Consider the following 27251-nt stretch of genomic DNA (forward strand, 5'->3'; position numbering starts at 1 on the left):
ACATTTTTTGTTTCTGTTCCAGGAGAATCCTCATCTAACAATAATGTATGTCAACGACTGTGTTCCAGATGCTATTGAAGTTATAAACAAGCCCGAAGGGAGTAAGATACAGTTCTTAGGCACTAGGAAGTCACCCACAGAAACTGAATTTACTAAGCCTGCCTACCTTTACCTCCTTCCGACGGAGAAGAACTACTCTGGCCCTGGACCTTGCATCTGTTTTGAGAACTTCACCTATAATCAGGCAGCTTCTGACTTTGCTTCTTGTGGACATTTCCCAGTAACCCCTCAAGCCCCACGACATCAGCTGGGACCACTGACTTCACCTGAAAATTTACTAAAGGCACTGGAACAAAACTACATGAATTCCCTGGGAGAAATCCCAGCCGGAGAAGCTAATTTGAATTATGTGTCCCAGTTGGCTTCACCCACCTCTGGAGACAAGGACAGCCTGCCAACAAATCCACCAGAGCCAGCACTCTGTTCAGAGTATAAAATGCAAACGGCCATACCCCTGGGTCTTGCCTCCGCTCCCCCAAGTGAGAACAGCAGCCTCTCCTCCACTACCCTTTTAGGTCAAGGGGAACACTGCCGCTAAGCAGTGTACCCATTTCGTATCCTTACGCTACACAGATCCTAGGAGCAGCATAGCTGGCACCATTCCATCACCAGATACCTCAGGGCTTAATCCCAGTGAGCTATCATCACCATTGTCAGGTCTGATTGATTTATATAATCTTGCTAGGTTTTGAAGGTCAGAAGCTATGAAACTTAACATTCATCCTTGGAGCAGGCTCACTGTAGAAATGGCAGGATCATGGGAACAGGCTTACCTTGCTGCTGCGAGTTCCACGTTCACCTTTGCAACAGCAGACTTGGCACTTGACAAAGGGATAGACCCCATCCACTCAGTACTGGACAGGTCCTTGAAGTTCAGTTTTTAGTAAGAAAGTACTTCCATTAAGTTTTACCCCACATTTAATATCTCAAGAGTAAAGGAACTAGACTTCAGGCTTTAATAAAGGCTACAGAAGATTCGTTACTGGAGCATAAACTGTCAATGTTAATTTATTCTGGGTGTGTTTAATGAAGTCGCAGATATTTGAGACCAAAACAGATTTTAGACTTGCCTTGAAGTGATGATAATTTGTAGTTCATTGATGTAGTAAAATGAACTCTTCCTATTAGACCTTATCTAATAGGTAAGACATGCGAATGAATCGATGAGATCCCCACAATTGTCCTGTTTAGTTTACCACGGTTAAAGAGTGGGACTGGCATGGAACCCCTGCCTCAGCGTCAAGATTATAGCACTCCTACTTAGTAGGCATGTCTTCTACCACAACTTTTGATGACTACCTCAGAACAGATAAAAGGATAATGTCATTAATTCCATTCACATTTATGGTTCCTCTTTTTTTCAAGAACTCTGGTATATAAATGACCTATTTTCAGTAAGCATCTTTTGGACTCTGCAGTAGGCTGTCTGGGTCAAGATAATGCCTTCACTGGCTCCTTATATTCCTATTATGCTAACATAATAAAGTGAAACCTCATTGTTGAACATCATTTAGATATAACTGCAAAAGGCTAAATGGAGTGGGAACTCCTGTAGTGGCTCAGCAGCAGCTTTGTCCCTTTGAACCAATATATGCAAAGCACATACCTGGTACATAGTAGGTGTTCAATCATGCTAGAGTTCTTTTCACTTCTTTCTGCCCGACAACCCTTAATGTTTACTTACCACACTTCTAAACAAGCATAATTAGGGGCTCCTTTTTCTTTGTTGTGGTGGACATGACGCTGCCTGTGCTTCTGGTACCGAATGCCCTGCGCTGTGCCATTCCACACTATGAAGAATGAGAGAGAAGGAGCCACAGCTGAAAGGAAGATGGCTGTCAACTGACCTAAATATACACAAACCCGGACTTCTGTTCAGGCTTTTCAACTTTTTCCTTCTATATAACTAAGCCTTTGGCTGAATAATGGGCTATGTACACCTAACATAGTACAAACAAGTATCTTGATTAAGAGTTCTGAGAAGACTCTGGGGCCAGTATTGTTATCATTTAGCCTCTTTGAGTTTGTCATGATGCAATTATAAAAGTACATAGAAACATCAATGACAGTGATGATTGATTTGTAAATAGTATCTTTCATAAAGATTTTCTTTAAAAAAAATAATCCACAAAACCTTGAAGGCATTTTTGTTGCAATAAGCTTTAATTAAAATATTTCACCATTGCATTATTTTGTTTTCTCTACCTCAATGAAATGAAAACCTTAACAATTATTATAGCCGATAAATAAGCTTACTAGAAATGTAAATTCCTGGGTACCAGTCCAAATCTCATAACCAGAATCTCTGTGGTCCAAGGCCTGGAATCCATATATTTCATAAGTTCCCAGGCATTCAGATGCACACTTGACTTTGAGAATCATTGGTCTAAGTCAAACGAAGATGTCTTTCTGAAATATAACGACATACCAATAGGAAATGCTGGGCTATATAACTTTGTCCTTACAGTATCACTATGACTATAGTTTTGGCTGTAAACATTCTTCTCCCATCTTTGTGAATAACCAAATAACTTAGTATTTGAAACCTATATGCCATTTAACAGCATCATTTTAAGAAGTGTTATTCAGAAACTTTGAAATTTGTATTCATGTGTCAGAATTATTACGATTAAAAAAAAACAACTCATGGAGAATTTCAAATATATACAAACGGAGAAGAGTTTAACAAACCCTTATGTATTGTCATCAATCCGAACAGCCACTAAACCATGTTTATTTTAGTCCATCTGTACTCTTATTCAGTCTCCCTCCTGATATGATTTTGAAGCAAATCATTTCATCTGTAAATATTTGTTTCTCTAAATAGGCTTTACTTTTTCTAATATAGCCATAATACCTTTTAAAAGATCATACCTATCAAAAAATCAAACAACCCAATCAAAAAATGGGTAGAAGATCTAAATAGACATTTCTTCAAAGACATACAGATGGCCAAAAAGCACATGAAAAGATGCTCAGCATTGCTAATTATCAGAGAAATGCAAATCAAAACTACAATGAGGTATCACCTCACACAGGTCAGAATGGCCATCATCAAAAAGTCTACAAACAATAAATGCTGGAGAGGGTGTGGAGAAAAGGGAACCCTCCTACACTATTGGTGGGAGTGTATATTGGTACAACGACTATGGAGAGCAGAATGGAGCTTCTTTAAAAAGCTATAAATAGAACTACCATATGACCCAGCAATCCCACTACTGGACATATAGCCTGAGAAAACCATAATTCAAAAAGATACATGCACTCCCCAATGTTCATTGCAGCACTATTTACAATAGCCAAGACATGGAAGCAACCTAAATGTCCATCAACAAAGGAATGGATAAAGAAGATGTAGTACATATATACAATGGACCGCTAGCCATAAAAAAGAACGAAATAATGCCATTTGCAGCAACATGGATGGACCTAGAGGTTATCATACTAAGTGAAGTAAGTCAGAGAAAGACAAACATGGTATCACTTACATGTGGGATCTAAAAAAAGCTGATACAAATGAACTTATTTACAAAACAGAAACAGACTCAGACTTCAAAAACAAACTTATGGTTACCAAAGGGGAAAGGTGGGGGGGTGGGAGAGATAAATTAGAAGGTTGGGATTAACATATACACAATACTATATATAAAATAATCAACAAGGACCTACTGTATAGCACAGCGAACTCTATACTCAATATTCTGTAATAACCTACATGGGAAAAGAATCTAAGAAAGAATGGATATATGTATACATATAACTGAATCAGTTTGCTGTACATGTGAAACTAACACAACATTGTAAATCAGCTATACTCCAATATAAAATAAAAAATTAAAAGAATTAAAATTAAAAAAAAAATCACATCTAAAACCTAGTTAGTAATATTCCTTAGCAATATCAGGATATTTTGATGGTGGGAAAAACTGGCAAATAATGACCTACAAATAAATAATGCCTCGGCCTGGTGACTGGTCCTCAGCTGCAGGTAGATAGGCTGGGAGCAGGGACCTAGTCACATAGCAGAGCTATGGACCTGCTGAAAGTGCCTGCTGACATTCCAACACCTGACTCACACTAATTCTAGTGAAACTAATTCTCCACTAGAATATGATTAAGAAAATCAGGTTGAATTAGACAACATCAAATATTTCTTCTAAGAGCTCTGTGGAAAGATTAGCTTTCAAAAAAATTACAAAACATACTAAACATTTTGCATAAAGTAGGACTTTGAAAATCTTTGAAGAGGTACTTCCCTGGTGGTCCAGTGGTTAAGACTCTGCAATTCTACTGCAGGGGGATGCGGGTTCAATCTCTGGTCAGGGAACTAGGATCCAAAATGCCAAAAGGTGCGGCCAAAAAAAAAAAAAAAATTAAAACCTTCGAAGAGATACAACAGACGATTAAAAGCCTTCAAAATTAGCAGTTAAAATAATACTTACAATGACTAAATACATTCAATTTAAAGGACTAAGCAAATGTAGTTGTCTTTGTCCTCTAAGCATTAAAGAAACAAAGTTTTAGTACATTTTGGGTTTTTTTGAAATCAATACAAAATTAGTTGCTATGGTTTGAATGATGCCCCCCCCAAATTCCTATGTTGAAATCCTAACACCCAAAGATGATGGTATTAGTAGATGGGGCCTTTGGGAGGTGATTAGGTCAGGAGGCTAGAGCTCTCATGAATGGGATTAATGCTCTTATAAGAGACGCTACAGTTTCCTAGTCCCTTCTGCCATGTGAGGACACAAGACACAAGAAGTCTGGGACCTGAAAGAGGGCCCTCACCCAAACATGTTCACACTCTGATTTGAGACTTTCAGCCAACAAAAGTGTGAGAAATAAATTTGTTGTTTATAAACTGCCCAGTCTGTGGTATTTTGTTACAGCAGCCCGAATGGACTAGGACAGTACTTTTTTAAAAATTTTTTTAAACTTTTTATTTTGTATTGGAGGATAGCCAATTAACAATGTTGTGATAGTTTCAGGTGCACAGCCAAGCAACTCAGCCATACCTATACATGTATACATTCTCCCCCAAACTTCCCTCCCACCCAGGCTGCCAGGTTGCCACTGAACAGAGTTCCCTGTGCTATACAGTAGGTCCCTGTTGGTTATTTTAAATATAGCAGTGTGTACATGTCGATCCCAAACTTCCTAACTATCCCCTTCCACACCCTTCCCCCCTGGTAACCATAAGTTAGTTCTCTAAGTCTGTGAGTCTGTTTCTGTTTTGTAAATAAGTTCATTTGTATCGTTTCTTTTTAGATTCCACACATAAGGGATATCACAGGATATTTTTCTTTCTCTAGGACAGTACTTTATATACCAAAGAGTTTTAAAAAATGAAACAAACTGTCTGAAGTTCAGCTATATCATCACAGTTTTCAGAGGTGAGCTGTGTGATGATGGTTAAGCGTGCTTTTAGTTTATTTGGGGGCCAACTACGTTTTTGTTGAAAAACAATAGTAGAAGGCAATATGAAAATGATACACATGTGCTTAAAAACCAAACTATCCAAAACAAATCTATTTCTGAATACATTTTACCACATTTAATCAACTGTAACAGACCCTAGCTTTGACATTGAATTTTATTCTCCAGGCTTGTAATTCCCCTTGTGGTATTTTCTTTTGCCACTAGGTGGCTGTAGGTTAGCTTCCTTGATCCAGGCCAGTTTCTGTGTGAGAAATCAAATAGCTTATACAGAAAAGTTACCATCATACCATCATTGCTCATTCTGTATATTAATCACTAAAAGAATCAGAATTGTTCTATAGATCGATCCACTTTTTCAAACCCTTTACAATAAACTGCAGTTAAAAAATAAAAACTGTAAAGATATTTGATTAGATTATGAAGTGTTTAGAAAGTATAAATAGCTATTTTAAAACATTTGGAACAAGCCGCTATGTGTTACTGAACCAGATTCTTAATTATGGTACCTAAAAGTCACTTTTACCAGCCTCAGTGGTACATAAATCAACACTGATGGTTTTAAAATTTCAAATAGAATGACACAAGTTTAAGAATTTTTAAGTACATTTTATTAAGAATGTATCCCTTTGATAAGATTATGCTTCAGGAGGCTTTTAATGCCCTTGACATAAAACTGTACACATTATACAAAAACAAGAAAACCACAAAAAAAAATCAAGGTGAGCAAAACCGTTAGAGGACAAACCTTATTTAAATTATACACAACTCAATGAAATATTCTTACGGAAAATATATAAATACTTTTTCTTTCTATGTTACAGTTATACAATATAAATCAGATTTCAATGTCTGTTCAGTGACCTACAAACACCAGAACCTCCAAATATGTAGCAGCGTATTACTAAATAAAAAAGAAAATTTTGTGGTTAGGGAGCATTAAGTCAGATTTTTTTCACAATCCCTTACCACTTTTCAAAACTAATTTACACCATTTGTTTTACAATGCAGCTTTAGGGTTTCTGACAGGCCAATAATGGAACATTTTCAACTATTATCTATGAAAGTTTTAATCTCCCCCCTCCTCTGCCCCAAGACTTTGCATTTTGTGCTAAATCAACCTATTTAGTGGCAAAATTACAAGATATACTTTTTTGGCATAAATTATATTTTTCAAATTAAATATTTTATAAAGAAGGTCAAACAAAATGTGCAATTTATGCATGCTGTGGCATAGCTATCCACCTATATTACAAAAATACTCTAAAGGGGAGAAAATCCACATTCTGTGTGAGTCATAAAACACTACTATGAATGAAAACTACCCTGGGAACCTAAAACTAAAAGAAAAAACAAATGCTCCTAGAAAGATTCTCACAGATTTCAATATTGTCTGATAAGCACTGCTATTAATTTTACCGGTATGCTTTTATAATCAAACTCTCACTGTAGTGATACTCTTGAAATGAAGCTGGTAATAATGTATTCCCTGAATGGGGAGACAAGGGAGACCTTTCCCAACTTACATTTTGGAAAATGTGAAATGTTCTTTTACTCCAACAGCTCTTCTCATAAAACTCTCTCAATTAATTGTTTCTTTTTTCCCATGTTCAATGGATTGTGAATTTGAGACCAAACTGGAAGCATAGGACAAAAGGGGAAAAACCTTACTTCCAAAGGACCTTTTCCCAAGGTAGTTTACAAAGCTCCTCTCACACAAAATTAGCACCTCACTCTTACCATGCAAAAGTAACTGCAGTTATAATTTGGATGACAATTTGATTGCTTTTTATTGCTTAATGATCTGTGCTTTAATGTGGGAATAAAAGGCATCCTCTGAATGGAATGAAAAAAAATTTATATAAATAGCAGGAGACAAATCTAAATAAGCATTCCCACCTCACTGCTGAACACTCTGCCATTGTAATATGCCCAGAAAAACTCAGCTTTAATTACCTCAAGCTCTGGATAAAAGAGCTCAAAATTATTAAAGCCACCCCATTTCAAAAGGACTTATACACCTGATGTTAGAGTAACTACCATAATAAAGTATATACCTTCAAAGAGCCTCTTTCAAAGTCAATGTCTTACAGAATGCCCTTATGCTACCAATCTTCATTAGAAAATTTTTTATTAGGGAGAAAAGACTTTTTCCCTCCTCAAGTCTATCTAAGCATAAATAGGAAGTAAAAGTATAAGAAATTTTAGACCATATTTAATTACAAATACTAATTTCTAATTTCCTTATTTATCAGTATTTACTTATTAGTATGTGAAGCTGAAATCTGTTCTTGAAAAAAATTTCAATTAGAAATGACAATTCACTTTACAATTAGAAATTCACAGTTTACAACCAGCACAACTGCCCAAATTCCTCCAAATTATTCAATAATTACCAGTAGTACAAATTTATATGGACTAAGATTAATTCTAAAATCTTGGAAAACTACAGTATTGACATTATTTTGGTATTTTATAGTCTGGTAATATCTATTACATATAGGTGCTTTTCTCAATTATTTCTATTACCACTGACAACATTCCTAACCTTTTCTGCTATAATTTAATATTTTAAACACTTAAGTAAATCACTTGGCACCGCATGTGAGCATTTTTCATCATAGAAGTCTACTTTTATACAAATAAGTACTTAAAGGAAACATATTAGACCTGTCAGTGAAACATGGATAAACCAAACAGCACTATACATTTAAGTATAGACATCTTTTTTTCATAGATTACTGAGAACCACAAAGCTCTTGTCTCCCCAAACTAAGTGCTATAGGCAAATATTATGATATATACACACATCTTTCAAAGTAATAATCAAAAAAACTGTTCAGGCTAATAGTAATGAAGACTTCATTTCAGGATGGATGAGTGAGGTGGGGTCCAGGGATGGATGGATGGGGGTGTGTGTGTGTGTAACAAAAAATTTACTGTTAACTTTTGAGGGATTAAACCACAGATTTTATATTAACTGAGGTAGTGTTTAAAATGAATGTCTAAAATATGTTAATCCCATTATTCATAAGATTACTACATCACCTCCTTTGGAGTTTTTAATCACTATTTGGTCTAGTATCTCTGACATTGGTTCTCTGGAAGGCAGTTTAATAATCCAAGACCAAAGACCAAGGTGACAGGCAACGTTCTTAGAAGTACTGTTAACATTTAAATAAACACTTGGGTTCAGTGATAAATTAAAGTTAAAAAAAAAAAAGCATTTCTTTTATCTTCAATTGGATTTTATGAAAGAAAATCTGAAGAACCACTTTTTAACATAAGCAGAAGCTTACAGCCCTTATCTGCTTTGTTATAATGTAAGTTGCTACACAGTGCACATAAGAACAATTCACTGAAGTGCAGTCAAAGAGGTGTTATGAAGTGAGATGAAATGCTTCATCCCAATTGGAACTTTCAGTGCCAGTATATTAAAAAAAAAAAAAAAAAATCTCTGTGAGTTACGTTTTCTAGTTCACAGGGTTCTTTACAGAGATCTCAAAGAACAAGCCCATTATAAAAAGGATCTGTAATATGGGAGGATATTAATCCATGTACTATGACTGTGTCAGAGCTGATGCATAACTGTAAAAATGGTCTAAACGAATTAAAAAGGGTCCTAATCAGTCCAGCTGGATTTTTTTTTCTATTTATATATAGACCTCAAAAAAGATAATCCTTTCATTTACAAGCATTCTAATGAGGATGGCCATGCTTTTTTATATACAAATTTGCATATATGTTTAATTCCTGTAAAGATTTCCAAATATTTTTAGACATACACAAATTAAACACACAAATAAACAAAACCTTGCCCTCATCAACTTAATTTTGCAAATGTGATAAAGGCAATTACTGTACTCATAAACTCACCTATCACTGCATTTAGTTTGTGCAAAACAAGAACACTGATATAAAAATTAAATTACTGCTGCTTTAAAATTTGGTACTTAAGGCTTTTCACTACAATTTTTAATCGTAATAGTAAGTTTCATTAATGATTTTTTAAAAGGAACTATGGCTTTTCTTTTCCCATGGAATGTATAAATTGTAGGCAAACTTATCTTTTCCTCAAGAGATGCAAGATTTTATTTAATGCTTTCTTTTGCTTTAGGTCTAAATTAATAGTGCTTGTTCAAGTTACGGTTTAAAATGGTGATATGGGAAGCTGATGAAAATGGAAGTCCACTGAAAATATATGCATTCTATGAATGGAAAATACTTTGAATTATAAAATAATTTTCTGATTTTAATCAGGAACTGTAGTGAAAAACCTTAATTAGTTCAAATAGCCTACAATAACACATTGCAACAAAACTGAAGAGATGGAAAACAAGAAACTTTATGTAAGTCTAGTAATGTAAAAATAATTTATAAGTCCTGGTTGTTGAGGCTCTTCTTTCGCTGTGAGGCTACAAACCTCTGAAGTAGTGTTATAAACATGAAGAAAAAAGTGGAAGGGCCAAAGATCCCCCTCTAATACCAGCAGTTACAGCACACCCCATTGTGCTAATAGGATGCACCCTCAGAGACACTGATTCCTAGTTTCCACAAATTAGTTAACAAACAAGGCATCTTTATATTTACCCTAAAAAAAGAATTCAGAAATAACGGTGTGAAGGGTGCTTCTGCATATCTTATTATTGTTCCACTGTTATTATGCTCTTAAAATGAAAAAACAGAAAACCTATGTAGGTATTCAGTGCTTGGCTCTTGCATACAATGGTAACTAAAACTCTTAAAACTGTGGTAATGAACAATGAACCCCTAAAAGGGCTCAACGGGGGAGAGAGGAAGTTGTTTCGGTTAGGGAAGTCCGCAGTTCCAACTGCTCATGTACCAGTAATTGCTGAAACAGCGTAGAGAAGATACTCCTATCTTTGCTGCCCAGTCAATCGGCATTTTCTGAGGCTTTTAGAAGTCCACAAATATGAATATATATAGTATACATCTATATACATCATAAATATGAGGTCAGGATTCAACAGATGTATCAACTATAGGTTGCTTTGGTGGTGTTGCCAAGACAGCCTCTGCTTCTTCATGCATCTAGAAAAGAAGTGGTAAATTATTAATGACTTTCTAGTGTATCAACAGATATAATCTCTTTTAACTTAATTCAAAGAGATTTTTGAAAGATAAAGTTCAAAAGTACAAATCTTACTTACTTGTAAAAACTGTACATCCTGAAATAATTCTTGTATGAACCTCCGACATGGAAGTCTAAATGTGCAATGTGACAGCAAATGGGAAACCTCAGAGTAAAGGCATATGTCATCAAATGTTTGAGGATACTTCTCCTTAATTCTAAAATGGAAGAAAAGACTAAGATGTGATAAAAATTATAATAATGACTTTGCTATTTTCTTTCAAAATATCACTTTTTAAATATCTTTTTCCTCCAGATATTGATTAAGTGGCACATCTGGGTGATGGCATAAGAATATAAAATAGTAAATATTCCTACCTCACACTTACATTAGCTATTTTAAGTTTGGGATTATCTCTTAAAATGATAAAAACACAAATACTTCTTGGAAAGTCAGAAATATTCTTTATCACTGGCATGAGAAATTACAAAATTTATTTATCAGCCTAGGATAACTCAAGTATTTTCAAAACTAAGTTTTAAAATAGAAATAAGTTTTTAAAGTTAGACTGAAATTATTAATATCCTTGACTGGGCTCTCTATATCTTTCAACCTTTAACAGTGGCTTTTAGCTGGCAGAGCATCTCAGAGTCAGTGGTGGTGTGGGGTAATGCACAGATTAAGGACACACTATACTTAGAGCTTCTGACCAGGAGGTCTGCAGTGGGACCCTGGCATCTGTGTTACTATTATTTTGTAAAGCCCCACAGGAGACCCTGAGGTGCATTTTTTTTTTTTTTGAGGACCACTGCTTTAAATAGTGCAAATCAAAGATGTTGAAGATTGCCTGAATTTTCTTTTATCATGTTGCTGTGATTTAGAAAAGCAATAAAAATTCTGCAACTTTTATTAAAAGAAAGGAGTAAAAATAGGGAAAAATTAAACCAAGAAAATATCACTTATTTTTATGTATGCCAGCTTTTCTTAAGCTTTATGGTCTCAGGATACCCCTACTTTCTTAAAAATTACTTGAGAACCCCACAAATTTTATTTTTTGTGGGTGATAGCCATCAATAATTACCATATAAGAAAGTAAAACTGAGAAAATTTCAAAATATTTATTAATTCATTTAAAAAATAAAATTATTACATGTTAACATAAATACATATACTTTAATGAAAAAAAACTATATTTCCCAAAACTAAAAAAGTGAGAAGATTGGTATTGTTTTACATTTTTACAGATCTCTTTAAAGTCTGGCTGAATAGAAGATAGCTGGATTCACATACCTGCTTCTGCATTCAATTTGTAACCGTACGCTAGTTTGGTTGATGTATGTAAAGACAATCTAGTCTCACTCAGATATGCCATGCAGTTGAGAACCACTGATGTAAGCTAATTAGTCTAACTTTTGAAGTATGTCAAATATCTTTTTCACCATAAAAAGCAGAACAAAGAATACTCATGCTCATAGCTTACTTACGTTAAAAGCCCAGTTTCATGACATTTAGTTGAAACTGAACTACTCAAATTAATGACTAATCTCAGAACTTCTTTGCGAAGGAGTATACGGCACATTGGTGTATCATCTGGAATTGTTTTAACACCTGAAGAGAAGATTAAAATATTTTATCTATATCACAATAGAAAAGTATTATAACTCATGGAATTTGTTTTTTCAACTCTACCAAATATATAAAACTGAGATAAATTGCACATGACCTGCCAATCATTTTGGGAGCAAAATTCTTTCTAATGAAAGCAGATAGCTAAGAGGGTATGTATCAGCAGCTGATATAGGTGCAACAGTTATCTAAACATACCTCAGTAAAACTGACTTGTCATAGTTATGAGACAACTTTAATTAACAGTATGTATCTACAACAACAACAGACTAAGTATAGTTATGTTAACAGGACTTGGATTTAAATCTGAAAACTTACCTAGTAGCAGTTCTGTGCTTTTGGTGCTGCTGGCTGATCCTTCTTGAGACACTCCATCACTGCATCCAGAAATGCCCGAAAATTTAGAGGGAACTACTTCTAAGGGATTATGGATAGTCTGCTCACACCAATCAGAATATGGAATGTCTTGAAGGTCTGAAGAAAAAATTAAATCAATTAACAGATCATAATGGCTTAATTCCTATGCTTGCACTGTATACTATAGAAGAGATGATTCCTTGTAATCTCTTTCCAGTCTTCAATAATTATTTTCCCTGATGAAGATTTTCAAAGTAAATTCAGACCACTCAGATAGTAAAATTTGTTAAATTCTAAAGACATATATACATAAAATTTTATACTCCTAAATTATAAAAAATACATAAATATGTGTTTATTTAAAGAATTCAAATAAAGATGTATACAGAATAAAAAATGAAGGTACCTTATCTACCCCCTCTCCCATCCTTCCCACCCCCAAACTAAATACCCCTCTCTTAAATATATAAAAATTCAGATATTTGCTATTTTAAATTTCTCTTTCTTGCTCTTTTGGTGCATAAGTGGGATTATACTGTATCTATTATTCTATCACTTGTTGTTCCCACCATTTAATGATTACCAATATTAGAATCACAGTTCCCTGGGCTTATAAGTTCCTTCCTTAGAGTTAAATTTACTATACTACCCATGCATTGCTAAGGTATACTCCTATATGGGATTTTAAGGTCAACCAAACATCTTAGTGCTGTTAAAATGACATCAATGTTTTTTATTTAAAAATTTCCTGAGCACTTGAAGTGATTAGAGCAAATGGAAATCAGAAAGTCTTTGGTTATCCTTTTAGGAAGTAACATTGGGCAACCCAGAAAATCATGCAACCTCAGTAGCTACAAGAGATTGAGAGAGAAGAGACACACTCAGCCAGAAGGTGAGACCTCTTGATAGCTAGTTCAGTCCTCTTTCCACTACAACACATTGTGAGAGTATTAAAAAGAGCTTTTAAAAAAGCTTTTTAAAAAGTCCAGGAAACTAGACCAATGTAAACACACACTACCTCTCCCTATGCTGTTTTCAACAGAATAGATATCACCACCTCATCTCATCTTTAAGCACTTCCTAAGATTAATATTTACATAGTACTAAGCGGAATATGCTTTGGTTCCTCAGAAAATCAATTTAGCATAGCTTTAATATTAAGGAAATCATGCATCTGTCAGGCACTTAAAAGTAATGTATGGTACTTAAATTATACATTGATTTAAAATATAAAACTACTGCCAAAAGATCTGAGAACTAAAGATGTACTTAAAAACCAGCAATGCTGAATAACCAGGTAAGAGATGACTATGTTATTTTAGACTCAGTTGATGAGCTTCCCAGGGAGTAAAATGACAAAATATTCCAGTGCAAGGAACAGTAAGAAAATTATACTTCTTTTAATCAACATGTTTCTGAAAAGTTATAAACTAATTCATTTCAGCCTCACCTTCAACCAGTGATGACTCCTAACATTTCTAACCTGTTACAACCACATCTTATTTCTAAAGATATCATTCATTCTCATTAAAAAAAAAAAAAAATCATGAGTCTAACTAAGCCAGGCCAAAAGAATTAGTTTCTCCCATTGGAAGACGTGAAAAAGCATCCTAAGTATAGTGATAACAGAAGGCTTTTACTACATGGGGTATTTTTTTGTGTGAAACCTGCTATAAACCATATGAGTAAATTTTTTAATGAAATAACTACATGTGCTAAATGGAAACTTCAGAGAACAAGTGGGTAGAATATAGGCACTATTTATAAATTGGCACAATAAGGAGAACCAAAACTTCTTGAAACTGGGAAAGGACCAGCTAGTTGGCCTCCTTCTTCTTATGCATGGAAGGTAATGTCTAGGACTCTGCTGAAGGCAAAACTGTGCATACTATATTGATGATACTGACTTTTAGGGACCTTTATTTTCTATCTTCTCTTAAAAAGTATTCAATGCAATGATACTTATACTTTTACTCAACACATTTTATTTCAAGATTATTTTTAATTTGGATGAAGCATTATGTCCATAAACTGAACCATTTTATCTATGTGATTGATGTTTAGTTTCTTCACTGTAGTTGTTTGCTTTTACTGCTTCCTCTCTTTTTAATTAACAATATTCTAGCTCAGCTTTATTTTATCTTTTAATTAAAAATGGAGACATGAAGCACAGGACAGACCAGACTCTAAGAAACTGGATACCTTCTTTATTCCCTGTATCTGGGCATAAGGCTGACTCCAGCCACTATATGTGGGAAAGAACAAAAAGCTCTAAGCAAAAAATTACATAAGTCCATATGGGTTAATTAAGAAAAATCATAAGCTCAATTTTTCCTATCAGAAAGTAGTCAAGTCGCCAAATAGCTTATCTGAAATGCTGAAACAATTCTTTATGAAAAACATTAAGAATTTCTGTGAGGAGCTCTGTCTCTGGTAGATATACCCACCTGATCACCAGTTCCCCTTGGCAGCAGGGATGTAAAATGAAATGAACAAGGAGATTTTCCTTAGGAGCACAGTAAGATCATTCTAACTGACCTATCAGAATTTATGAAAGAATATTATTTCTAACATAAACAACTTAGTGTGAGTTACCATTAACGGAGAGCCTACTGAATGTTAATCTTACATGTTAGTAAGTACCAAAACCACACCATAAGGCAGGTATCGTTATTCCTATTTAGAGATTTAAGAAAAAATTAAAAGTAAAGCTCAGTGAAACTAAGTAGATTGCCCAAGATCAGATAACTAATAAGATGGAAAAGTTTGGCTTTGAGCCTAAGTCTCCTTGATACCAAAACTCACACTCTGCTATGTTTACACCAGGGGTCTTCAGTGTTTCTTGAAGCCCTGGCATTTCCTAGCCTCCTCTACCCCCAATTTTATACTTGGGCAAGGCTAGTAGATGGAGTGCCACCCCACTGTTCCCCTTACATCCTCATCTGCATACCACTGAGCTTTTGTATACATTTTGATTGAAACATGGGTTTTACAGCTAAAATAATTTTGAAAACCACCACTGTCTCTTTAGGGCCCTCCCCTACCCCATGTAGTTTCTACCCACTCCTCACAAATTTGTCAGTTTAATAACCTAGACATTCAAACTGATCTCTTGCCATTATCTTTTATAGTTAGCTGATTTTTTTTTCCAGTGCTCTCTCTTTCACAGATGGACTGGTCTACAACACTCAGAAGGTTTCCCACTCAGTTGGTTAGCTACACTAGGGCAAATGTGGTGGTATACATAAAAGTGGACCCAAAAGAAACATATAATACTAAATGTTGAAAGGCCAACATGTTGCCTTGCACACTAAACAATACAATGCACAAATATCTGTAAAGGTGGTAGACACAGAATAAAATGTGAGGAAATATCCTAATAGCCTTTCCACTGAGCTTTAACATTTTTTGAACAACTACCACTACCAACACTACCAACACTACCACCAGACTGAAAGTTTCAAAGAATGAAAAGTCTTGTGTTCAAGTCCTGACATCCCTTTAAAATGATCATTACATAGTAGAGGGGGGACAACTTCAGACTGTAACTACAAAGCTACAGTAATCAAAACAATATGGTACTGGCACAAAAACAGAAATATAACATATAGACAAAGGGAACAGAATAGAGAGCCCAGAAATAAACCCATGCACTTATGGTCAATTCATCTACGAGAAAGGAGGCAAGAATATACAATGGGGAAAAGAAAGTCTCTTCAATAAGCGGTGCTGGAAAAACTGGACAGCTACATGTAAAGGAATGAAACTAGAACATTCCCTGGCACCATATACAAAAATAAACACAAAATGGATTAAAGACCTAAACTCCTAGAAGAAAACAGAGGCAGAACACTCTTTGACATAAATTGCAGTAGTATATTTTGGATCTGTCTCCTAGAGTAACTGAAATAAGAACAAAAATAAACCTAATTAAACTTAAAAGCTTCTGCACAGCAAAAAACAAAACAAACAAAACAAAAAAAACACCCCATAAACAAAATGACAACTTATGGACTGTGAGAAAATATTTGCAAACAATGCTACTGACAGGGGATTAATTTCCAAAATATACAAACAGCTCATACAGCTCAGTATCAAAAAAAAAAAAAAAACCAAACAACCCAATCAAAAAATGGGCAGAAGACCTAAATAAACATTTCTCCAAAGAAGACATATAGATGGCAATGAAAAGGCCAACAGGCACATGAAAAGATGCTCAATATCACTAATTATTAGAGAAATGCAAATCAAAACTACAAGGTATCACCTCACACCAGTCAGAATGGCCATCATTAAAAAGTCTACAAACAGTAAATGCTGGAGACTGTGAAGAAACAGGAATGCTCCTACATTGTTGGTGAGAATGTAAATTGGTGCAGCCACTATGGAGAACGGTATGGAGGTTCCTTAAAAAACTAAAAACAGAGTCACCATGTGATCCTGCAATCCCACTCCTGGGCATATATCCAGAGAAAACTCTAATTGGAAAAGATACATGCACCCCAATGTTCATAGCAGCACTATTTACAATAGCCAAGACATGGAAGCAACCTAAATGTCCATCAACAGATGAATGGATAAAGAAGATGGAATATTACTCAGCCATGAAATAGAATGAAATAATGCCATTTGCAGCAACATGGATGGACCTAGAGATTATCATATTAAGTCAGAAAGAGAAAGACAAATATATGGTATCACTTACATGTGGAATCTAAAAATGATACAAATGAACTTATTTACAAAACAGAAATAGACTCACAGACATAGAAAACAAACAATGGTTACCAAAGGGGATGGGGGGGATAAATTAGGAGTTTGGGATTAATATATACACACTATTATATATAAAATAGGTAAACAACAAGGGCCTACTGTATAGCATAGGGAACTATATTCAATATCTTGTAATAACCTATGATGGAAAAGAATCTAGAAGAGAATATACATACACACACACAACTGAATCACTTTGCTGTACACTTGAAAGTAACACAAATATTGTAACTTATCTATACTTCAATTTAAAAAAATAGTATAGGAACTATTTTTTAATTATCTGCCATGGAAAATAAAGATGTCTCCTTTCTGATACACAAAATACTTAATATGGCTGATACCAGTGCTTCTCAAACATTCATGTGTACATGAATAACCTGGGCATCTTGTTAAAATGCTGATTCTGATTCTGCGTGTGGCGCAGAGTCTGCATTTCTAATAAGTGCTCAGGTGATACTGATGCTGCTGGTCTGCTGACCACACTTTGGGTAGGAAGGGCTCTGCAGGACTTCATCCCTACCCGTTTTTCTAGGCTGATTCTGTATTTCCTCTCCCTTTGCTTTCTGAGCTCCATTCCCACAGGTGTCTTTTTAGTCCTTCCTACTTCCCATACTTGCTCCCATCAGAGAAGACCTTTGCTCATGCTGCTTCCTCTCTCTCAAAATTCTCTATACTCCAGCCTTCACTTAGGTTCTATTCATTCTTTCAACCACAGCTCAACAGCAATTCTTTGGAAGTCTCTTCTTTGATCTGCCTACTTGGTTATATTCCTTTGTTAATACCATGTACCTATCCTTGATGGTGTTTGTTACAAACGCAGTATTTATATTAATATTTGTGTACTGATTGATCGAGTGGTCAGTCAATCCATTTCCTTCTCCATTGGATTAAAGCTCAAAGAGTGTAAGAATAATATCTATTTTTCTCTCTCTCAATTGTTTTCCTAGCATCTAGTTTAATGCCTGATCCACAGTAGTGATGTAATAAATATTAAGTTGAACGCATAAATCCATAGAGGTTCAGTGACTTTTTAACAATTAGACTGCCTCCCTTCATACCTCCAAGAGGGGTATCAATAGTAAACTGTAATCACTTCCCAATTAAGAGTTATTCTCCTCCCCACTTTGTATCACTAGAGCAACAGGTGGAGGGGTTCTGATCCTGTGCCAAGGTGAGAGCCTTGCTGACTGCAGCAAGTCTTCCACAAGTCCCACACTTGATGTGACGCCACTTGATTACTAGCTCAGTAATCACAAATGGATTAGAACTAGCTGGGACTGTCTTGTGACTGGGTAATTAGGGAGCTGGCTTCCCTATCTCGTTTGATAAATAAAGAGAAAACACTTACATAGCAAACCTCCACAGTAAGTGCTTCATAAGTATTTGTTGAACGAGTAAATGAAGAAACAGAACTTAGAAGAACTAAAATATCATAAACAATGTATAGACAAATGATTTTAAATAGCATCTTCTTTACTGTGTACATCAGAACAATAATGCCCAAACCTTTCGCTCACAGAAAATGAAAATAATTATAGCACTCTGGGTCCCTGGACCGGACTGTTCACAGTGGTAAGTGCCTAGTCCAAGGGTTTGTCAAACCCAGGCCCAACTGGCGCATGGAGCCACGGAGGGGATTAATCTCTCAGCACATCCATATCCTATTTGTGGATGTGGTACAACAGTGTGCTGCAACCCATCAGTTGGGAAGTTCTGAATCAGGATGCCATGGAGAAACGTGGATGAATGACCCAGAGAACTTTAGTTATAACTAGATTTTTTTGAGGGTGTCTAAGTGATATTCACCAAGAAAAGCTATCTACACATATTTATAAAAAAGCTGAATCTGGATCTGATTCATTCACTCCCTCACCAAAAAAATATTGAGTGCCTAGTATATAAAGCAGTACGCAGCTGAGTATTAGAAAATAAAAATGAAAAGGCATGACAGACCATACCTTGAAGGAACTTATTGAGTAGAAGGGAAAAAAATAACCAAGCAATAATTATCATAAGAGATCTATGTACAAAGAGCAATGAAAGTAAAGAGGAAGAAGTGTCAACATACGACTAAGAGGGTCACAGAAAGCTTTGAAGATAAAACAGCCCCAACTCTGAGGATGAGGTGGGCTTGCCAAATGGACTGTGTGTGAGCTTGCATGTGTGTGAGGAGGAGAAGGCGCAAGAGGGAACAGTAGGGAACACACACTCTTCATGCCTAGAACCATGAAAAAGAGCACAGTCTGTTCAAAAAACATCTAGTCAGTAGCAGTGTATCAATTATAAGATTGGAGAATGGTAAAAAAAACAGTAGACAGATCACACAAAGTCTTGTGTGCTGGACTTGAATAGGCAGTAAAAAAAACTGTCAACAGCCTAATCCAAGGCAGTAGTAAGAAAGATGAATTGGAAGGGGAAAAAACTGGAGACAAACTTACTAACATTCCCACAGGGAGATGCTGCGTGACCGTACTAAGGCTGAGGTAATGCGAATGGAGTAAGAGGGATGATCAATCGGGCTGGGAGATGACTTGTGACTGGAGCAGATTCAAAGGCAGGTGGGTTCATCTTGAAGGACATAATCACTCACCTGAATGACTACATATTGCACTCAGTTGGTTACTGGGCTGGAAACCCAGAATTTCAATACAGACACAATAAAGGCAGTTATCATCTGTATGTTCCTGTAGTCCAGTGTCTTCTGTGCTTTCTAAAAACAGAGAAGCATCTGAATGGATTGAATTCATTATTTCTGTAAGACTCATCTGCTGTCGTAGCAAGTGAAAAGAGTTTTTTACAAGACCTCCAGTTCCAGATGGAAGACCTGTGCATAAGTAAATATAAAACATAATCTGATGAAGATGGTATCAATGACACCTCTTTCAAGGTGCCTTAAACTATGTGAAATTTTAAAGAAGGGAAATTAGGGAAGAAAACCAGAACTCCTTTTATGATTCAAAATCTAACCTTAACTGGGGAGAAAAACAGGATAATTTGCTTTAAATTATGAAAATAATTAACATCAGCAGATATACTTATATTACTTTAATATGGGGTTTTAAATACAAAATAAAAAATTAAGATTATACAGTTAGGTATCATTTCAATTCTTAATATTTGTGTAATCAATTCTTAATATTTGCGTAAAGAAAAGTAATAATTCCGAGTCTAAAGAGGTCCTTGTTAAGAAAAAATCATCAAGATTTTAAAGCTTTAAATTTGTGGCTGATACGCATATATTAATTAAAATACCACAGCTCATAGCAAAGAGAGATCATGTAATGTATAAGTACATTTTTCTCTCCTTTCCCCAAACAGCTGTTGCTTAGACCTATGAGTGTAAGTGTTAAAATTTTTTCATGTATTGTTTGTTTAAAACAGAAGCAACTGATCTGGTCTTTGTCTTCTTGAGAGGCTTGTTAGTTGGAAAAACACTTTAAGTCTCTCGCAAAAAAATACTGTGGTTTAATTTTAAATTGACTCAAACAATTATTTTGCTATAATTTTTTAAGTTGACCCAAAAGTAAGTATACCTGAATTTTTAGTGTCATCCCACTGAAAAGAATTTTCTTTTTAATATAAAGAGAACAAAAACCATGCATTACCTCCTGCATCATGGGCAAACACTCTTGCACCTCGATCATCATGTGGAGGTATGTTTTTTGCCTGAAAATAGGGAATATCCTTTACCTAAAATAGATATGTCATGGTTAAGTCCTGTTATAAAAATTCACTTTATGTATATTAGCATAATTAAATGAAATGTAATTTAAACAGAATTACTATAGCACATGAACCTATAATGAAAAGATACTGAAGAAGGTTAAATCACCAAAACTTGACAAAATAGCATAAAACCCTTAAGGTCCTTATCTATTCTTGGTGACTTAAATGGATATTAAAATAATTATTTTAGAATTTATCTAAAATGTTTTTACACTTCTAAACAAATGTGTATTCTTTAGTACTATCTACCTTCTAGAGATTTGTGAGTATTTCATGGGATTAGCACAACATGTGGCTGCCATGTTTGGGATAAATAGGATCAAGGATTAAATAAAACAAGGAATACATTGTACATTTCAAACTTACACAATGTTATATGTCAGTTATACCTCATTTAAAAAAACAATAAGGAATAAGTCAAGTGTGACTAAAAAGCAAGATTAGGCATTAAAATTTCTATAGAGAATATACTGATAAAGAAATCAAACCAGATGCTGATTTAGTGTGAGGAGAAGGATAATGTGCTGGGGACTCAGAGATGCTAAATAAAAGAGTATAGAATAGTTGAGAAAAGTGAAATAATTCTCATGGTAAAATTTCTTTAAATAACACTGCCTAAAAATACCACCTTCCCCCAAATTAGTATTTGCTCTAAATTATAATTTCTAATAAGCAGTTATAGAATATGAAAAAAACCGTAAACCAACTCATAAGAAAACAATAGAATTTATGATACCTGGAATATATCATTGATGTCTACTGGAAGAGCAAGACCAATATAGTCATCTGAGCTACCATATGTTGCACTGGACACCATGGACCTCACTGAGGAGGATCGCTGCAGGGTATTTTGGTTAATAGGACTTAATAAATCTTCTTTATCTAGCGAAGCATAACTTAAAGCTTTCATGAACCTATAATACCATTAAAAAAACTATATTAGTTTCTTGATTTGTTACAGCAATCACATAAAGAATTATAGTTTATTTTCATACCTTCATAAAAGAAAGGAAGCTAGTCAAGTACTAAAGAGTGCCATCTTATTTACTGAGAACATATGAATACTTGAAAGTATTTCTCTCTTATAAATTGATATATAAAGGGTCGTCAGTAATGTTGACTGTTGACCAAAAACAACTGTTACGGTCTCCCAGGTAAAAGTGAAAAGGTGAGCAATTAAGATAACTTTCAACATCTAGCAGTAAAAAATAAATAAAAAACTGACCTCAGAAAACAGAGGTATTATCCAAGAACTAACTTCACAACCATTTGAGACTGCTAGATTTGCTATCATACAAGTAAGGGCACGTCTACTAATTCTATTTAAGATTATTTTTATTAAAATAAGGATAATCACTTATTCTTTGTGTGGTAATTACTTTATCAACATAAGATTTTGTAACACAGAAGACAGACACAAAACAGTAAAAATGGGACTCCCCTGGTGATGCAGTGGTTAAGCATCCACCTGCCAATGCAGTGGACACAGGTTTGACCCCTGGTCGGGGAATGCCACAGGGCAACTAAGCCCGTGCGCCACAACTACTGAGCCTGAGCTCTAGAGCCTGCATGCCACAACGACTGAAGCCCGTGCACCCTAGAGCCCGTGCTCCGCAACAAAAGAAGCCACCACAATGAGAAGCTGGTGCACTGCAACAAAGGGTAGCCCTCGCTCGCCACAACTAGAGAAAAGCCCGTGCGCAGCAACGAAGACCCAACACAGCCAAGAATTAAAATAAAGTACACATCTTAAAAAAAACAGTAAAAATGGTATCATATATAAATATTACAAGAGACAGTTTTATATGAAGCACTGATATTTCCTCAATGCATTCCTTACCAGTTATTCCATAACATGGAATAATGACATTTCCATAAGATACACCTTTCTTATACAGATTTTTATTCATGCAACAGACATGCTAAGATATTTATCATACGCCTGCTTTGTATATACAAGGCAGTACACAAGGTTCCACACTATATGTATACTGCTATTTGAAAACTCAAGTCATTTAAAATGTAATAACATACCCTGATATTAAAATGAAGAATTATTTTGAAAAGAACACAAAATAATGTTTTATAAATAGTAGCTATTAAAATTATCATAGCAAAACCCACTGATTTCTACGAATTTCCACCTAAAAACCACTCATAATTGAAATTTACAAATTTTATAAAATAGGTCAGTAGTTTTTAAATTGTACTCTGTTATACCTCTGTGATTCCACAGAACTCTTCAAAGACTACTGGAGTGAAGGGGAAGAAATTACTGGAATACTCACCTCCACAATACCTATTTCAACCAGAATAGCTCTGTTTTTACATATTCTACGTTTTGGGTTTCCATAGCAATGTTTTTGTGAAGAAAGGTTTCTCTACTTAAAAAGCGACATTTAAAAAAAGCTTAAAACCACTTGATCTAGTCCAATCTCCACTAGATTAGGCAATTGAGGCCTACATACTGCAAAATTCATGAACTTTACCATACAGATTTACCACGGTAAACAATTGAGAGGTTTGCCTGGGTTTGTTCTGCATTGATGAGGCTTGCAAAACTTTTGAATTTCAAGCAGATGAGACATTATAGCATAATTTATGGAACTTTTTCCAAGTTCATTCATTCAGTGCCAGGATTATAACTCAAGATTAAGGATTCCTACTTCAGTGTTTTTTCTGCTATGCCCCAAGGAAATACTCAGTAAGATATGGTTTTTAAGAATGCTGGATTCATGCTAACCATTATACCATAGGTATCAGTATGACTACTCTTCTAATTTTATAAGAAAAAAAAAAAATCTTCTCAGCCTAGATTCCAAACTATTATTTTACAGTAAATGTGTAGTTATCGTCCATCATTTTCATTTTCTCTGAACTAACCAAAGGAAACAAGTGGGAATAGGAAGACTAATGTCTACACAATTTTTTCCTCCATGGAACCCAGTACACAGTTAAGTACTAAACACAGTTTGAAGAATAAGTGACAGATTTGACCAACATGAGATTTTTGTTAAGCCTCATGCCTCTGTACAGCTGTTTCTGTTTCTCTTGACTGCTTTTTCTTTTTTTTTCCCCTCCCAAGAAATTAAAAACATCTATTAATCCTTTATAGTGCTGATAACTCGGCATTTTATTCCAGGAGTAAGATTTCCAAATATCCTTCTCTTGATCTAACAGAGAATACAGGAAATAAGATCCTAAGAACCCAGAATGATTAGGAAATAGTGATTTGGAATAGTTGTTTCTGGTTTATTCTAATGAATATTTAAGCAATGAAACTTTTTATCTGTGCTTTAATCAGTTTAGACAGAAATGCCTGCTTCAGTGAGAAAGAATAACCCTAACTGGGTGCTTCAGAGTTAACAGCACTTTGGTTATTGTACTGAGCTCTAAGGTGGTGGTACCCTTACTGCTTATTTTGGTGTGCTACATTACTGCCCCTGGCTGAATGCTACTAGCTGCTGTAGTCTCTGAGTTTCCAAATACTTCGTTGTAGTATAAAAGTTTCCTCCTTTGCCACCAATTTTATCAGCTCTCCTTTCCTGTCACAGTGTTCCTACCAGTAGAAGCTTATAACTGTTGCTTCCATAGGCCTGAAAATCTGATATACAAACTTGTTAGAATAAACATCAACAAACTATGAATGTGGGTCAGAGGTACTTCCTTTGAATAAAATCTGTGAAGTTCACTGCATAGGTTTATACTAGTGAGCTGTTGGGAGGGACGAGGCTGTCAGGTAGATAAGACATTACTGCGTAATTTATGAAATTCTACCAAAGGGAATATAATTTATTATTTGCTACAAGGGATCTCTTCTACTAAATGTGTTAACATTCCTGAAACAAAATTGCTTAAAAACTTAAGAATTTGGTTATATAAGAGCCAAATGGATTACATGAAAGAAATAACTATCAATAATAATAGTGATGATGATGATAACAGCTAACTTTTATTGAGCGCTTAGTATGTGCTAGGCACTAGTCTCAGTACTTGACAAATACTAATCCATTTAATAAATGAAAATGAACAATCTAAAACTAAAGAAAGTTTTTAGAGGTATTTGGTCCAACAAAAAAGGAAGGTATAGAAATTTTTGCAACAATAAAATTTAACACTGCATATCTTTTATAGGTAAAATCTACTACTTTGACCAGCTTGATATAATCTTTAGATATGGCATAGAAATCTCCCAAATGCTCCTGAGCACAGGCAAACTGCTATTGCTGAATTCTGAGGGCCAAGTAATTCATTTAATGTTCACTTGGTTCCTACTTAATAATCACAGCTACTTAAACTGAAAAGAATTATACTGAAATTTTCAGTTATCTTAAAAAAAAAAAAAAAAAAAAGTCAACTTTTGGAGCCTTAAATTGACCTACCTGAAAAGGTTGTTTGTTATTGTAGGTCTTAAGCTCCTGATTCCCCCGACATGCTTCTTTTTAAAATCGATCCTTGCAGAAGCGAGAAATAAATAAAAAAAAGCTTGTGACTTATGTGTCATTGTAAAGCATATATGTTTATTTTCAGGACCTAAAGGAGTTTCTTTTCCCCCCTCGCAGCTGCAAGAATCCATTTCAAATCATATCGGGTAACTAGGAGCTTATAGCCTACTATAGTAAACAATTATAATAGGTCAGTTCTGAGGTTTACGTAGATGTAAAACCTGGCTAATGCTTTACATTTAAGTCTGTTAAAATGCAAACATTATTGTTCATTTTAAAATGTATATTTGCTCACCTGCTTGGTGTTAACCTGGACTCAAAGCTGTTGGCTTTCATGGTGATGGTATCAGTAAACAGCACATCTTTTGCTGGAGACGCCAAAGCTTCAGAATGAGATAAGGATGGATGCATTCTTTGCTGCTGTAATCTTTTCAGTGTAGCGTAGCCAAAGGCATCTCTAGAACTTGTGTAACTAAAGTTACAGTCTGCTAGACTTTTAATTGTAGCAATAGAGGGTGCTTTAAGGGACTGTGCTCTTCTAGGAAGTGTATGAGAAGAACCTGGAGGCACCAGGGACACTGAGTTTGATTTAGAGAGAGAGAGATGGTTAGACTGTGGCGTCAAATAGTGGCTTGTCTTAACAGTTTTAGTACTTACCACAGTACTCATACTTCCACAGTCAGTGTCCACAGTCGTAGCATCTACACCTACTGTCTCTCGTGAAGGACTTGAGCTCATCGAACTTATGCCACTTGTTGTAGTGTCTGTATTAAAACTTTGGCTACGTATCTTCATATGTGAGCTCGCTGAACTTTCTACAACTAATCTCTCTCGGCTTGTGTTTTCTCTGTGATTCTCTGTACCAAGACTCTTGGTGAATTTTAAGTCATTCTCTCCAATACTTGGAGTACTACCAGTGTCTTCAATGTGCTTATTCCCAACAAATGAAGTTTCTAATTGTAATGTTTTCTGTACTGTGGATATGGGTGTGAAATCATCACTATGATTAAAGTCAACACTGGGCTCTGTAAGCGTTCTGATCCGCCTGTTGCTTGTCTTATTTTCAGATGACAGTTTCCCTCCTTTTGGATCACTGCTACTACGATGTTTTTTATTAGGCAAAGTAAGCGAATTTAAGATACGATTCTTCACAAGTTTACTAGAAGCAAAGAAAGGGAATGAATTTTTATCCTTCATAGGTCCAGATCGATCATAAAATGCTGGCTCTGCATCTTCATTGATATCAAGGAAAAATGTACTAGTAGAGCTGCTGCCAAACCGGTCATCCTCCATTATGAACATACCTATGATCAAAGGATTAATAAAAGCAGATAAAAAAGGACAAATAATCATAGTAACTATTAGTGACATAATTCAGGAAATTTTTGTTTAATAGTCACCTGGGGAAAAATTTTTCAAAAATAAAGAGTTAGACTGCTGAGCCACATAAAAAGAGCTTCCTTGAGACTCAGAATTTGTCCTTGAATAAAATATAAAATTTGTCATTATGATGATCTTCTGTTATTTCCAAAGAAAAACTACAGAACTCATTATGTCACAGCTTGCATAAAGTTTCTTTTATCTCAGTGAGTTTCCAAACCCTCCAAATATTCAAGATAAAATTAAAGGCAAAAAGGAGACTTGACCCTGGATATTTACTCAGTTGGTACAGATTCCTGGTGGTTTATTCCTCAAATCACAAGAGGCAAGAAAAATCAATCTTATAAGA

General features: G+C 35.1%; 2 protein-coding genes across 20 annotated transcripts in view; one reads left to right on the top strand and one right to left on the bottom strand.

Annotated features, from left to right (window-relative positions):
• The window catches only part of OSMR (oncostatin M receptor), a 58568-nt gene extending 52151 nt beyond the window's left edge, over positions 1 to 6417 (top strand). For all 12 annotated transcript variants that reach the window (XM_089908801.1, XM_022598826.2, XM_089908800.1 and 9 more), the window contains one exon: positions 23 to 6417. In XM_089908801.1, the coding sequence (XP_089764927.1) occupies positions 23 to 598 (576 nt within the window). In that variant the 3' untranslated portion in view covers positions 599 to 6417. The remainder of the gene's footprint in view (positions 1 to 22) is intronic.
• RICTOR (RPTOR independent companion of MTOR complex 2) overlaps positions 6085 to 27251 on the bottom strand; it is a 140487-nt gene continuing 119320 nt past the window's right edge. For 2 of the 8 annotated variants that reach the window (XM_022598774.3, XM_089908792.1), the window contains 9 exons: positions 25818 to 26826; positions 25460 to 25531; positions 21814 to 21991; positions 20957 to 21041; positions 19942 to 20175; positions 12534 to 12689; positions 12074 to 12197; positions 10668 to 10806; positions 6085 to 10548 (listed from right to left, as the gene is read on the bottom strand). In XM_022598774.3, coding sequence (XP_022454482.1) covers positions 10474 to 10548; positions 10668 to 10806; positions 12074 to 12197; positions 12534 to 12689; positions 19942 to 20175; positions 20957 to 21041; positions 21814 to 21991; positions 25460 to 25531; positions 25818 to 26826 — 2072 coding nt within the window. In that variant the 3' untranslated portion in view covers positions 6085 to 10473. Of the gene's footprint in view, positions 10549 to 10667; positions 10807 to 12073; positions 12198 to 12533; positions 12690 to 19789; positions 20176 to 20956; positions 21042 to 21813; positions 21992 to 25459; positions 25532 to 25817; positions 26827 to 27251 lie in introns of those variants that run through there. The other 6 variants (XM_089908791.1, XM_022598792.3, XM_022598801.3 and 3 more) reach the window with 6 other exon arrangements.

Source organism: Delphinapterus leucas, chromosome 3, assembly GCF_059928025.1.
Source record: "Delphinapterus leucas isolate spDelLeu-1000000601 "Yukka" chromosome 3, BTC_Dleu_Yukka2, whole genome shotgun sequence".
NCBI classification, from domain to species: Eukaryota; Metazoa; Chordata; class Mammalia; order Artiodactyla; family Monodontidae; genus Delphinapterus; species Delphinapterus leucas.